The 14943-nt window shown below is 36.7% G+C and overlaps 1 protein-coding gene across 1 annotated transcript; it reads left to right on the top strand.

The window, feature by feature from the left end:
• Positions 7230–14808, top strand: LOC18771639 (zinc finger CCCH domain-containing protein 44). Its single transcript, XM_020568004.1, has 10 exons — positions 7230–8056; positions 8269–8348; positions 8636–8820; positions 9194–10106; positions 10198–10325; positions 11001–11060; positions 11149–11199; positions 11659–11729; positions 11960–12111; positions 12220–14808. Exons 1-10 carry the CDS (start codon positions 7650–7652, stop codon positions 14550–14552), a joined length of 4380 nt encoding a protein of 1459 aa, XP_020423593.1. The 5' UTR covers positions 7230–7649; the 3' UTR covers positions 14553–14808.

The following is a 14943-nucleotide window of genomic DNA, read 5'->3' as shown; positions in this document are numbered from 1 at the left end:
ATTGAATAATATATAGAAGATGTAAACATACAGACTAAAAATCCCCAATTGATAATTTATAAGTCTCAATTGTAATCCCTAATTGATACTTTATAAATTCTAAATCTCCAAAATTTCAACATCAACAAATTTAGAGAAGAAAATTAAAGAAGATGAAGAATTGAAGATTACGTCCTTTAATTAAGTCTTCAAGAATGACAGGGGTGATGGATTTGGTGTGCATTACCACGTCCTGCGTGACAGAGAGGGATGATTTTATTTTATTTTTTTCCGAACAACAAGGCTTGGGTAATTGAGCAAAAAGAGAATGAATGTTTTTTTGCGTAAGTGGTCTCGTGTAGGGTTAGTTTGTATTTTTAACGGCTAATGACAAAAGACACCCAGCAAGTTTGGGATGGTTCTCAATATGGACCATAGGATATTAATTTTATCAATTTACACCCTTACGTTTGCAACAATGTCCAATTTCATCTCTCTGTTAAGTTGACTGTGTGGTCAATCGTTAAATGTTGACATGTCTACTATGAGACCCACTTACTAACCAAATTTTTTATACATAAAATAATAAAATAACATAAATTTTAAAAAAATAAACTCAAAAAATCCCAGCCCATCTAGGTCCATGTCGTCATCCACACCCTCAGCTTCCTCTAATTCGTTCCTCTTTTCTATCTTTCGCTTCTTCTTCTGCTCATGCTGGGGTATGTTATATACCGAAACGGCATCATTCTTCTGCAAGGCCTCAAAATCACCAATGTAATTATACCCAGCAGAGGATGATGGGTCAACCGCGTAGCCATACTTGTGAAAAGTATTGTACTGCTCATCGAAGATGAAGGATTCAAAAGAAGCATCCTCAACGAAGCCGAGCTTGTGGTTGCGCATGTCCTAGGCGATGCCATCCTTGGCGTGGGGATGAGATGGCCCGTAGATTGGGGCTTATAGTTGGTTGTAGATGGGGTTGAAGCCGTCGATGTGTTGGGTCAGGTCAATTTGCAGACTCAAAGATCAGCCCATTTATAATATAAAAATAGGCTTTTAACTTTTTATAAATTACAAAACTCCCATCAATTTCTTAAAACAAGTCTTCCCAAAATCTCATAAAAATACCCAAAACACTCAATAGGACATCAAAGTAATTTAATAATTAATATTAAATTCAATAAGACCAACTGTTATTTTTTGGGTTTGTTTATAGAAATTCAATAATGTATGTTTTATTTATAATATTAGTGCTAAAAATAAGTATATCACTAAATATCTCTTTTATTTATGTGTGGTTAGTTTGTTAACTTATCGGTCAGACATGTGGGGTAGGGTTGTTAATGGAATTTTAATTGGCTGGGATGGGGATGTCAATGGGATGGGCGGTATTATTTTAGTCTACTAAAAATAAACTCACCTAGGCCACAGTCCAGGTTAGCCTGGATGTAGGATCGTGCCAAGTCCCTAGAACCGAGTTCAAGTGTCGAAATATGGAGTGTACATTTTGGGTTTATGTTCATGTTATTACGTGGTGGAAACTGAAGTTTACAAGAGTGTGGTGTAATTGTGTGGACCAAAAATTCCAACTAACAAATAAATTTACATTTATGACAAAAATAAAAATAAAAAACTAACAAATTTAAATAAGAAATGCGCATAAAATATTAGTGGTTAAAAGTTTATGGCGGAGAATTTGGTGTTAAATATATGGCATGATTACTAATCCGTAATTGGATTATGAGGAATTGAATTGAGAAGAATTAGATTTCGGATTCCTATTGAAATTGTTTACTAAACCATATAGATTGAGGAGAGTTAGATTCCGTATTCCTATTAAAGTTGTTTACTAAATGATATGGAATCGAATTGGGGTATGAATAGTGTTAATTACTTAATGGGACCCCTTACTTAATATCCTTATTGTTGAGTTAAAGTAGATGTCAAATTTGAAATTTTAAAAATTGTATGAGGAAATAATGGTTAAATTTCTAATAGGTTAGTTCTTAAGGAATTAGAATACCACCTCCTACTTAAAAATTGAATTCCTTCAAAATTAAGAATTTAATTCCTAATTTTGTGTGAGCTTCATTTATTTTTTTAATTTCAATTCATGATTAGTAAATAGAGTAACTTTTTTATAAAACAAGCAGCCAATGTACATGTGTCCAGCATTTTAGTGCTTGGCAGTTCACGGTCACTTGGTTCGACTCCATTGAAAATTGAAATGCATAATCTATTTGTTTGCTGCCCCGGAAAAAAAAAAAAAAAAAACCCACCTAACCGTTTGACCTTTTTCAACAAATCAGCTCCTCAATATCAAGAACAAATGAAATTGTATTCATGTTACAATCAGATGAATAAATTTGCTTTATTATGACAAGTGCTATCAAATGTCATGTTAAACATAATATCTATAAAAATCATTATTAATTATAAACGTGCCTTACTTCTTATTCATTCTTATTTGTACTGGTATTTTTTATTATTAATGAGTGTTGGAATCTTCGAACTTAAAATAGTTTTCAAATTAGAAAAAGTAAAAAAAAAAAAAAGGAGTACAAGCGATTAGGGGAGGGGGATTTATACAAATATTTGTTGGGTGCCGAGAGTTTCTTACCTTTACCCACATAGGTGGAGGTGAAAGAGTTCAACCAACTGAGCTTTATCTCATTAAAAACGAGAGTCCTTAAAAAGCAAGAGAAAGGACATTGTTGCTCAACAACCTCTGAACACCCCGAAGAGCGTCCTTCCACCTTCAACTCACCGATAAATTCCGTAGGCAAATAAAAAATAGCTCCTAATTCAAACTTGGAAAGAGTTAACCTACAAAGCCCAGCAAGCATTATCTTTTAAAAGATATCTATCGTCGCATTTTTTAGAAAATTAATTTATCAACGTTAAGAAATATAAAATATGAAAATTTCCATTATTTAAGAAAGTTCTTTTCAAATTTATTATAATTGTACTTATGCTCATTTAGTTGCAACCATATATGCACGAGAAAAATTGCATCAACTAATTTCATTAAATATCTAAACTTTGATTGATAAATTTATAGCAAAGCTCTAACGGTCCAACAATAATTAAGCAAATGGTCCAAAGTCCTAAGCATATTTCTATTATCATCATCATCATATACCAAACGCGTTAAATTTGTTCAGTAACGTGCTTCGACTGAAGAAGTGCTATTTAAGACATGGGTTTTATTTCAATGTAGATTTTTAGTGCTAAATTGTTGTATTGAATATTTTGTAGCATTTGGAGGAGACGCAAATACGATAACGAGAACCTTTGTTTACATCCAATATATATGAAGAAAAAAAACCGATGAAGAAAATGCAGATGATTTTTTCCCAAGACATTCTACGTGGAAAATTCACTACTCAGCATCTCACGTACTTCCTTTTTTAGGCCATCACCAGTCACACATATCTTGAAAATATACTATAATCAAAATATGTTGCGCTAGTGATTTTCATTGGCATCTTGTAGTTTTGTTGTCTTTGGAATTTTGGGTAATGAAGAAGTAGCAGTGCACTGGTGGTTTTGTTGGCGAATTTAGAGACGTACAAGGTGGTCGAGCAGCTTTTACTCACTTGTTGTGTGATTATTGTTTCTTGAGTTGTAATAATTGCATTAACTCTTTGTGAGTGTTTATTTGTAGTCTAGCGGTTTTTGTGTCAAAATTTCTTTTGCCCTTATGTGGCTATTAGTGGAAATACACTTTGTGGGCTTGATATTTCCGGTGTGTTTCTATGTATATGGATTAACCTTACATGGTTATTATATTTCCATCTTTGTATTAACCCTTATGGGTATTTATACTGTCTCTTATGATTTTATGAATATAATTATCATTTTTCTCTCAAACACATATTATTATCAAATGAACTTTCAACTATAATTAAGAATTCAAATTTCATCTTTATGTAAAAAAAAAAGGACATTGACTGACTCTTAATTTAGTGATACTCATACTTTTATTTTTAATATTGAAAAATATTTTAAATTAGGATCTCCTTAATAATAAAATTTAAAGCATATAATTATACACATAATATGTTTCTGCCATCTATTGAAGAAAAGAGTGCTGCTAAACGAACCCTAAAATTACACATAATATGTTTCAGCCATCTATTAAAGAAAAGAATGTTGCTAAACGAACCCAAAAATTAACTGAGTACACGTTAACCCTAATATTTTAATCAAAATGTAAAATTAACTAAGTACACCCTATTTAACTACCAAAAAATGGCCATAGTACAACACTCTAATACCAATCATAAACCAGGTTTCTTTTTTTACATGAATCCCTCTTTTCAGATATTGGGTTTCATCAAAATCTTTAATTTCGTAATACCAATCCTAAACTAGTACTCGATGCGTTATTCGTGAGCACCAAGCAATACGAAGACTTTTCTATGTCTAATAAGGGTTGAATATAGTGAGTAAGGTGTGATTATTCCAATTTAGTAAATTTAGGTTTTAACCACAAAAAAAAACTTTCACTTTTGAAAAAAGCTAAAGTTTTTTCAAAAAAGACAAAAAAACCTCTCAACTTTCAAATCAAAGACATGCAAATGTAAAGGATTCCTTAGGAAATCCAAAAATAAATAAGGGCAAATTTGTCCATTTTGGCTTCTTTTAAAAAAAATTCTCTCTCCTTTGGTCTTTTCCAAAGTCTCCCTTAAATTTAATTTGTTTCACAATTCAATATATCCTTTTTGGTCATTTTATATTAGGATAAATTATAGTTCAATAAATAGTTTGGTAGTAGAATGTACTCAGTTAATTTTAGGGTTCGTTTAGTAGCACTCTAAAGAAAATGTTAAAGAACAGAGCGCTAAGAGCATTTACAATGGGCTCCCTAAACCACATCTTTAGACAAATTTTACAGATGAATTGTAAAAATATAACTCCAACCATGCTCTCTATCCACCTCCTAAAATAGGGAGACTTCCAGGAGCTCTTAAATTTGAGGAGAGAGAAAAGACTCCTAATGGCTTCCCATAATTTAATGCTGCTTTATTTAATGAGTATTTCAAATCTTTATTTAATGCTAACTATTTTTATTTTATTTTTAATAGAGATGGACTAATCAAAAAAGAGTTATAACATTTATGACTCCCTAAACTATAGAGCATGATTGAAGTTTAAATTTTATAAAGAGCTCCTAAAATAACTTTTATATGTTTTTAGCTAAAATTTAACTAAAAAATAGAGAGCATGATTGTGAATGCTCTAATAAAAATAAAGGCAAGGAATGTATTACTATTTTTGTCACATTCCACACCCACATCACATCCATAGTTTTATAAAAAAAGCGTTAATAAGTAAAATATTATCAATAAATTGCTAATCATCTAACATATACTCTATTTATTAAATACTAATATAAAGTAGCTAAAAGTTTTTTTAAAAAGAAAATAAGGGAAAAAAAAATGTCCACTAAAAAAGGTAGGGGCATTAAGTTCTTCAAATTAGCACAAGTGGTGATGGTGGTGGTAAGTTTTGGCCGCTACCCCCTTGGGGTCGGTGACCTCCATCCCTCAACTGCTACCGTTCCCTCCCCTTTTCTCTTCTCTCATATCCTTTCCTTCCTTTGCCTTCACCCCTCTACCCCTTTGGACTTTTATTAGTTTTGGTTGGATTTTGGTGTTTTGTTGTCTTTGAATGACGTGCTGGCAGATTGACATTTATTTTGTTGTTTTGTTTTTCAATTTTTTGAGTTGTAATAAGTGTATCAACTTTTTTGAGTTTGTTGCGTGTTTTTAGTCTTACTTATAGGTTTTATTAGTAAGAGTTTAAAGGTTATAGTTGTAGTTGTAGTTTTGTGCACTGAGGTCTTTGCATGGATTTTCTAAGCTTGTGGCTTTCATGTGTGGAAGGTACACATTGTATGTTTGTTGTTGCCCGTGAATTCTTCCATATTTGAATAAACTATTTATGATCATTGTGCTTATGTATTTGTATTAACCTTGATTACTCATATTTGTATTGACCTTCATGATTAACGACCTTTAAACATAAAGTATGAATACAATCTATCGTATTTCTCTCAAAACGAAAGATATAGGTACCATTATTGTTGCAAAGTTGATTAATAAAATATCAATTGATACTCACCATCAATGCATTTTTTTGCATTGTAATTACATTAATATATCTCTAATAAAACAAACTCTAAATTCCATGTATCTTAATCTTATCGATCTCCTAAACATTCTAAAAGATATCAAAATCAATTTCATAGCATGCTCAAATACACTGAACTAGCTCAAAATCAATTTCAATGAGATGTCAAAACAGAAGGGGCAAAACATACCAAGTTAGAGTTACGGTATGGACTGTCACACATTAAGGGCATGTTTACGTATCAGTAATGGGTATGGGAGGAAAGGGAATGATTTCCATTCCTGACTTCCCCTGCGTTTACTTGCAATCAGGAATGAAAAAATAAGTGGGCCCCACCTCAAAATCCGTAATCACATTCCCTCAAAACTAGGTATCAGATCGACTAGGGGGGACTAGTCGATACGATTCCCATTCCTGCTTTCTCTTATTAACTTCCAAAAATACCCTTACCACTTTATTATAATTCCAAAATAACTCAAACCCTAAAAAAAATAAAAATACACGCCAGAAGGAGTTCAAACAACTCAAACCCTTAACGTTACAACACAGGTGACTTCTTTTGTGAATTTTATCTCACTTGATCAAAGATTTCTTAGCCAGGTTAGCTTGTCTAGCTTTTGGTTCAGAATAAATTGCTGATAATTTTCTTTCATAACGGATTCCCTCTTACTGATTAATTCAAAACCCCTTTTCCTATAGCTTTTGGTTTTGGGTGAATTTTATATATGTGATGTGGTGAAAATGTGTAGGGCATTTTAGTAATCAAATTAATTTGGATTCTGATTCATGAAAATTAGTAAACAATAACAATGGGAATCAACCCCATTCCTTTACTAATTTCGTATGTTTAGTAAACAGCTTAATGGGAATGATTCTTCCCATACCGATTCAGTAGTTCCCCGATTCCTAAATTATCTGATTCCTTACTTTCTCCATTACTGATACGTAAACATGCCCTAAATTCTTTGGATACATGTTTAAAGCGTTGAACAAAAATTCAAGGTGGGCCCCACATGCGATCACCTTTCTTGGGTGCCCACTCACCACGTGGTGCTCGGGATGAGAGAATCAAAACTCACAAGAGCCGCGTTTGACGCCTTCTGTATGAGAAAGAGAAAAAGGTACCCAGCCTGCCTTTGCCCACCCAAACGACCCCTTTCCCCCATTTTCTCAATTTCCCTTCTCTCTCTCTCTCTCTCTCTCTTCCTTCCATTTCCACCCAATACCAAGTGTTCACCTTTCCACAGCTCCGTGTGTCGCCGGTCATCCTCACTTTTTCTTCTTCCTCCAAGCCCCATATCCACAATCATAAATAAACCCAAGGTTTTTTTTTTTGGAAAAAAAAGTCTGTTGCGCAACGCAACCCGAAACCCGACCCAATGCTCTGTCACATCCTCGCCCGGTCCTCCATTTCCATGTGCGCTGCTTCTGTAGCCACTTCTCATAATTGCAGCTCCAACATCTAGGGTTTTCAATCTCTCTCCTCCAATCCCCTTTACCATTCAATTTTATTACTTCAATTGTAGCTCATGGAGCTCCAGAAAGCTCAGCTCTCCTCCACCTTCTACAGACCTAGTCTAGAAGAAGATGGAGGAGGAGGAAGAGGAGAACAGGCGCAGCCCTTTGACCGGTCGCTGCCGACCGCGGAGGACCGCATGAGTGTTGATCAATGCGAAGCGATCGGGGACCTGGATGATTCGCGGCTTGTCGGAGCTCCCCAGACGGTCGCCGGCGGCGGCATGGTTGCTGGTAGGGTGGGGCAGATGATGGCGGACGTGGCGGTCAAAGTGGCGGGGGAGAAGAGCTTAGGGAAACGGAGGCGGGGTCGGCCGCCTAGTGGGCACGTCAGAGCGACGCCGGTGAGGAAGCAGAACGAAGAAGAGGACGTTTGCTTCATTTGCTTCGATGGTGGAAGCCTCGTGCTTTGTGACCGCAGGTCAGAGTCTGGTTTTTCCGCAGTCTTAGTCAATTGAGTCCAATTATGATTAGTCCTTGCTAGAAAAATCCGAACTTTTACTTAATTTAGCTATTGTGGGTTATTTTATTTCCTTATTGGCAATCAAATGGATATTTCATTTTGCGAATGTGTTGTTGGTACTCATTTGCATTGCTTAATTCAATGCTTCTTTGTGGATTGTTACTCGTTAGGGGCTGTCCTAAGGCATACCATCCATCGTGCATCAAGCGGGACGAATCTTTCTTTAAATCAAAGGCCAAATGGAATTGTGGTACGTTGCACTACATTAATAGCTTGTTCATTTTTCACCAATTTTTGTTTAGTTCTGTAGGCACGCTAGAAATGAGTCATGGGTTTTAATTTTAACTTTTAAATAGTATTCATGGCAGTTTTTGTGAACATAAAGTTAAGCATCAGGTTGTGAAGGGGTCATTTTTTAGTTAGGGTTTGGCGTAAATTTTATTAACCTGTTATTTATTATCTTTTTAGCGTTAAGTTTTCATGCCTTGGTTGTTCAATTTGTTCACATTTTGGTGTTCTGGTTCTGATGCATTTCAGGTTGGCATATATGCAGCAGTTGTCAGAAGGCTTCACATTATTGGTGTTATACTTGTACTTATTCTCTGTGCAAAGGTTGTACTAAGGATGCTGATTATCAATGTGTACGAGGAAACAAAGGATTTTGTGGAACATGTATGAGAACTATAATGCTAATTGAAAATGTGCAAGGAAATAAGGAAGTGGTATGCTGAAACATGTTTTGGCCTATTTAATTATTTTATGTAGTTATTACTTCCAGTAGTGTAGTTTTTCCTATGAACCGAGGATTCTCAGTTTTTTGGCATTTGGAGAGGGTTTGGATTGATTTAAGAGCAGAAAACTCTTTCATATCAAGAATGCTTTAGGTTTTTGTTTTATTTCCTTCTTTATTTTTTATTTTGTGCCCCCAGTAGTGCACGCTTATTTGCTGCTGATAGTAAAGTGGCGTTCCATCATGTTCTACCTTTTTGGAGTTTTTTAGGAGACAAATCACCTTGTTTCTTTTTTTATTTTAAATTTATTTCTGTCTGGGGGTGCAATTTTATCTCTTTCCTTTCTCATATAACTTTTGTGCAGGCCCAAGTAGATTTTGATGACAAAAGCAGCTGGGAGTATCTGTTCAAGGTTTACTGGAATCTTTTGAAAGGGAAACTATCATTAACTCTGGACGAGCTCATTAATGCTAAAAATCCATGGAAAGGACCGGCTGTTGTGGTTTGTAAGAGGGATTCTTCGGGTGAACTATATAATGGGGATAAAACAACGGATTCAATTTCTCTCAACTCTTTTGCAGACCTGGAAGCAACACATTCAAAAAGAAGTAATAAAAAGCCTAGAATTTCTAACAAGGATTTGACTGTTGAAAAATCACTTGGTGGTAGAGGGATGCCTTTCTCTGAAGGCACAGTTTGGGCATCAAAGGAGCTCCTGGCGTTTGTTGCTCATATGAAAAATGGTGATATATCTGTGCTATCTCAATTTGATGTCCAGGCACTTTTGCTCGAGTACATAAAGAAAAACAGTCTTCGTGATCCTCGCCGGAAATGCCAAATTGTTTGTGATTCAAGGCTCATAAATCTGTTTGGGAAAGAATGTGTGGGTCACTTTGAAATGTTAAAACTTCTTGAATCTCACTTCCTTATAAAGGAAAGTTCCAGGGCAGATAATATTAGCAGTGCTGCAGTTGTTACTAGTGTTTCCAGCCAAATGGAGTTTGATGGGATCCATGATAATCAAATGATGATGGGTAATGATAAGAGGCGTAAAACACGTAAAAGAGTAGATGAGAAAGGACCACAGACTAATCCAGCTGCATATGCAGCGATTGATGTTCACAACATCAATCTGATTTACTTGCGCCGTAACTGGATGGAGATTCTTATTGAAGACATTGATAAATTTCATGAGAAGGTGGTTGGTTCAGTTGTGCGAATAAGAATTTCTAGTGGTGATCAAAAGCAAGAGATTTATAGGCTTGTCCAAGTTATAGGTATTAGTTAATACGATCAATGCTTCAAGTTATTTCTTATATTTCCGCTGTAATCATGAAAAGTTAATATTGTTGACATCTTTGTGTACAGGTACCATCAAGGTTGCTAAACCTTATAAAATTGGCACAAGAACAACTGATGTCAAGCTTGAAATCTTGAACTTAGACAAGAAAGAGGTTATATCAATTGATGAGATCTCTAATCAGGAATTCACCCAGGTGAGTAAACTTATTGCCTACTCTCCTCCTCCCAGGGGTGCCTTGGTATCACTTATTTGCACATGCTAGAACTTTTAGTGATTTATTTAAAAGAATACTTTTGGAACTCAAGTTTAGGAAAGGCGTATAGAGATTGCAAGTAGTGTGATAGTTTAGATATCAATAATGAAAGTGCTTGGAGCGTAATTATTTAATTGAATCCAGCTTTCTTCAGTTATGTGAACTAAGCATGAAAGGATGCTTGGGGAACATGTACACTTACAACTAATGATGGACTTGAAATCCATATGTGTGCTATTTTCATGAACCCTCCTTTGTTCAGTTATGTGAGCTAGCATGAAATGGCTTGGGAAAGGTGTACACTTACCATTAATGACTGACTCGAAATCTATATGTACACTTAACATTAATGACTGACTTGAAATCTATATGCACCCTGTTTTCAATCTTTTGTGACATAGAATTAATGATATAACCAAACGAACATTGGTTAAGGCATGCTTGCGGGTTCATATTTAAGTTTTTCTTTCAATCTCTGACAACAACAAAATAAAGTTTTTATTCGGTCACAAGACGATGGGGATGCTGTTCGTTGCCCATGTTTTAGATGCTCTTTCTTTGTCATCAGTTTTTTTTTCTTCTTTTCCAGTTGTGATATTTTACTCATGTGTACAGGATGAATGCAAACGATTACGTCAAAGTATAAGGTGTGGGCTCACCAAACGGTTGACTGTGGTAGGTTTGCTTGTTATGCTCTGTTATATGTTATGCTCAAGATATTTGCAACTTGTTTTACGAAGGATTTTTGTGCTTGGTGTGTCAGGGTGAGATTCAGGAGAAAGCAATGGCACTTCAAGCAGTTAGAGTAAATGATGTAAGTTCCGTTACTTTTAAATCTGAGGCAAAAAGGGGATGCATGTTTGTTTTTGTGGAAGGATTTTAGATAGATTTGGTTGTCTTTTATAGTTACTAGCCTCTCGACCCACGCTCACATGTGCACCAATATCCTTTCTTATTTTAACTTTATCCCTATATATAGAGAATTTTTGTTAGACACATTCTCTTATTTCCTTTTTGTTTTTTAATTATTTGCATAACAACAGACTATTGTTTTACGCATTTGCCCCTTTAAAATAAAGTAGTTGTGTTTTGAATTTTTTTCTTTAAATTGGGTTGTTTGAAAATTTAACCACGAGGGCCTTTTGCTTCATATATTTATAGATTACTCCAGTTTAAGTATATGCATTGGTTGTTATTGTTTCTCCTAAACTAGTCATCAAGTGCTATTTCTGATACTGGTTTTTGGTTGGCATGGTCTTGCTCTCCGATGTAGTTGCTGGAAGCAGAGGTATTACGGCTTAATCACCTTCGCGACCGAGCAAGTGAAAAAGGACACAGAAAGGAATATCCTTTTTTGTCGATTATTCTAATGCTTTTTTTTTTTCTCTAATGATATTGTTTGCACTTTGTTGGTTATTCTGATTGCACTCTCTGTTTACTTTAAATTACTTGTAGCATGTTCTTAAATTGAGAGGTGGTTTCCATGAGTACCTGTGTACTCTATTCTTGATATTGCCTTGTGCGAGAGATATTTTGGTCCAAGTAATTTAAAGTATTCCTTGACCATAGTTTACGCTTAGGGAATGTGTGGAGAAATTACAGCTTCTGAACTCTCCAGAGGAACGTCAGCGCAGACTGAATGAAACTCAGGAAGTGCACCCTGATCCTAGTATGGATCCGAGTTATGAGTCAGAAGACAATGCTGGAGACTTCAATAAGAAACAAGGTCCCCATTTAATAGACATGGAATTATATCTTATCATTTTCTCCTTTGAAATGGAAGTCTTCTTTTGGAAATGTTAATTTGGGGTTAATTGCGGTGATGTGTATGCAGATGACAAAGTCAAACCAAGGAAATCTGTCTTTAGTAGAAAGGGAAGGGAACCTTTCCCTCAACCATGGGAAGGTGACATTTCAAATAATATTGGAGGCAAGGCACAGAAAAATCGAGGTAGAGAAACATTTGGAATAAATGGATGCAGTACAATAAAGAACCAGGTCAATCCCACTGGTTTGACGGCTTTTGATTGGAATAATCAATCGGTGGTTGAATCTAATACATCTACTGAGCTTGCATCAGAAATTTCATCGCTGCCCTTATCTGCAGTGATGAAGACGGACCTATCTGTTGATAATTTTGAGACAGACAAGATATGGCACTACCATGACCCAACTGGAAAAATTCAAGGACCATTTGCGATGATACAGCTGCGTAAATGGAGTACAACTGGGCACTTCCCTCTGGATCATAGAATATGGAGGATAAATGAGAAACCAGATGACTCCATCCTTTTGGCTGATGCAGTGAATGGACAGTATTATAAAGAACCATTATTGCCACATGACAGCCACTTACTTTCTCAGGGATTTACAGTGGCCATGGATGAAAGAAACAATGGCCAGGATGCTGGATCAAACAAGAGTATGAATGCAACTGAAATAGATGGTAAAAAGGTTGAAGAGAGCTGGAACACGAAGCAGGATGGCCAAAGCTTGCATAATAATGGCAACGTTGAACCTGTGAGGTGTAGTACACCTGTAGATGTTGTCAATTCCAATGAGGAACAAACCGGAAACCATTTGCAAGGCCAGGATCCATTGAAGGGTAATAGTTCTTCACCCAATAAAGCCCAAGAGAGTGGTTCACTACCTTCACCTGTAGTGCCTGTGAAACCATATGAAACACTAGAAGGGGAAAGTAGAGGAGCAGAAAATAACTCTGATCAGAACAATGGAAATTTGGATCCACCAAAGACAGCTCAGGGTCAAATTATGAATGGACAGTGTACTGAGAACCGATCTGATAGTGAGGGCCATTCAGGCCAATCTTCTGGACAAAACTGGAGACCTCCACCTGTAAGTAGTCCTTCAAATGGCTGTGATTCCAACTCTGATTTAATTCCTTTGTCTAAATCATGTGAGACGTCAGAACAAGATCAGAGGGAACTTAGTTTTCCAGATATTCCCAGTCGCACTCCAAAACCAAGCAATGGAGATTTACTAGGTCAGGCTGCTGAAAATAAGCAGTCTGTATCTTCAAATTTTCCTGTTCAGGATTCTGGACCTAGCTGGAGCACTGCTTCTAGTTTAGGGGGTGGTGGGGCACAACTTCCCGAAGTAGGTGGTGAATGGGGTGGGTATTCCCCAACTCCGGCCAAACCTACTTCTCTTGAGGAATGGGAATCCAGTCTTGTCTCTGCATCTTCTCTAAAACCAAGCGAGATGGCAGGTGATTGTGTTGCTACCGCGGTTTCAGTGAGTGGTCAGCTGACTCATTCTTCCCCATCACATCCTACCTCCAATGCATCTGGTTGGCAGGACATTCTTACTGGATCCACTGAATTTTGCACTTTAGCTGGTGAATCAGTTTCAGATCTTCTGGCTGAAGTTGAAGCAATGGAGTCTCTCAGCGGCTTGGCTACCCCGACATCAATCATGAATTGTGGAGGTGAATTTACAGAGGGTTCAAAAAATGAGAGTATCAGTTCTGTAGAGGGATTTAGCCCCCCCGACCCTGGTAAAGGTGATGCCTTAAGCTCCAGTGGTGATTTACGGGTACCTATGGTGACAGATGAACCACTTGGGGAATGCCAGGGAAATGCTGTTGATCTGCAAAAAGGATGTGGTGTGCATTCTTCCACAAGCGCTGAAGTGGAGGGAGACAGAAAACCGAGTGATGTTTCAGTCAACCAATGGGAGGCAGGACCAGAAATCCAAAACACTGCACCACCCAAAGAAAATTGGGACATAGCTAGTACAGACAATCATTGGAAAGCCAGGTCAGAAAGCACAGAAACCAGTTGGGAAGCAGCCCAGGGAAATGCAAACATGGGCTGGGGAGGATCAGAGCAAGGAGGTGCCAATACGGGTTGGGGAGGTGGTCAGGGTATAGCGCAGGGAAACACAAGCATCAATCCAGGTACTCCAGCTGGGGCCATGTTGGAAAGCCAGTCGAGGTACGGCGGAGACAGATTCATCGGTCCAAGAGATCGGGGATTTCAGAATAGGGATATAGGTTTTGGTAGGGGTAGGTTCCAATGGAACAGGCAGACATATGGAAATGGAGGAGGTTCATTCAGGCCTCCTCCCAAAAGCCAGCGGGTATGTAAATATTATGAAAGCGGGTACTGCAAGAAGGGAGCATCATGTGGTTATTTGCACCCATGATTTTGGGTGCCAGAACAATTAGACACATTTAATTCTGTAATCATTACTCATAATTAGGAGGCTCTGTTGTTGCCAATGCTGTAATTTAACATGTAAAAGTAGCCATCAAGAGGCTTTAATGCATAATAATATTTTTTGGGTTAGCTTAGAATTATTTAGAGTACCATGTTGGGTATTCATTCCATGTTTATGTAATATTTGATGAACAAGGTTGTCCACAATGGACGATTACTACTCATAATTCCTTGTGTTTCTACTTGACTCAGTTTTAACATGCATTTTGATAGTTTGCTTGATCCATGTGTTTTGATATGAGTGTTTACTGGGTTTGGACCATTTAAATTCAAATTCAAGGACTCGTTAACCATTTAAATTCAAATTCAAGGACTCG

This window comes from Prunus persica, chromosome G7, assembly GCF_000346465.2.
Source record: "Prunus persica cultivar Lovell chromosome G7, Prunus_persica_NCBIv2, whole genome shotgun sequence".
Classification (NCBI taxonomy): domain Eukaryota; kingdom Viridiplantae; phylum Streptophyta; class Magnoliopsida; order Rosales; family Rosaceae; genus Prunus; species Prunus persica.
This window is presented reverse-complemented; position numbering and strand designations above follow the sequence as displayed.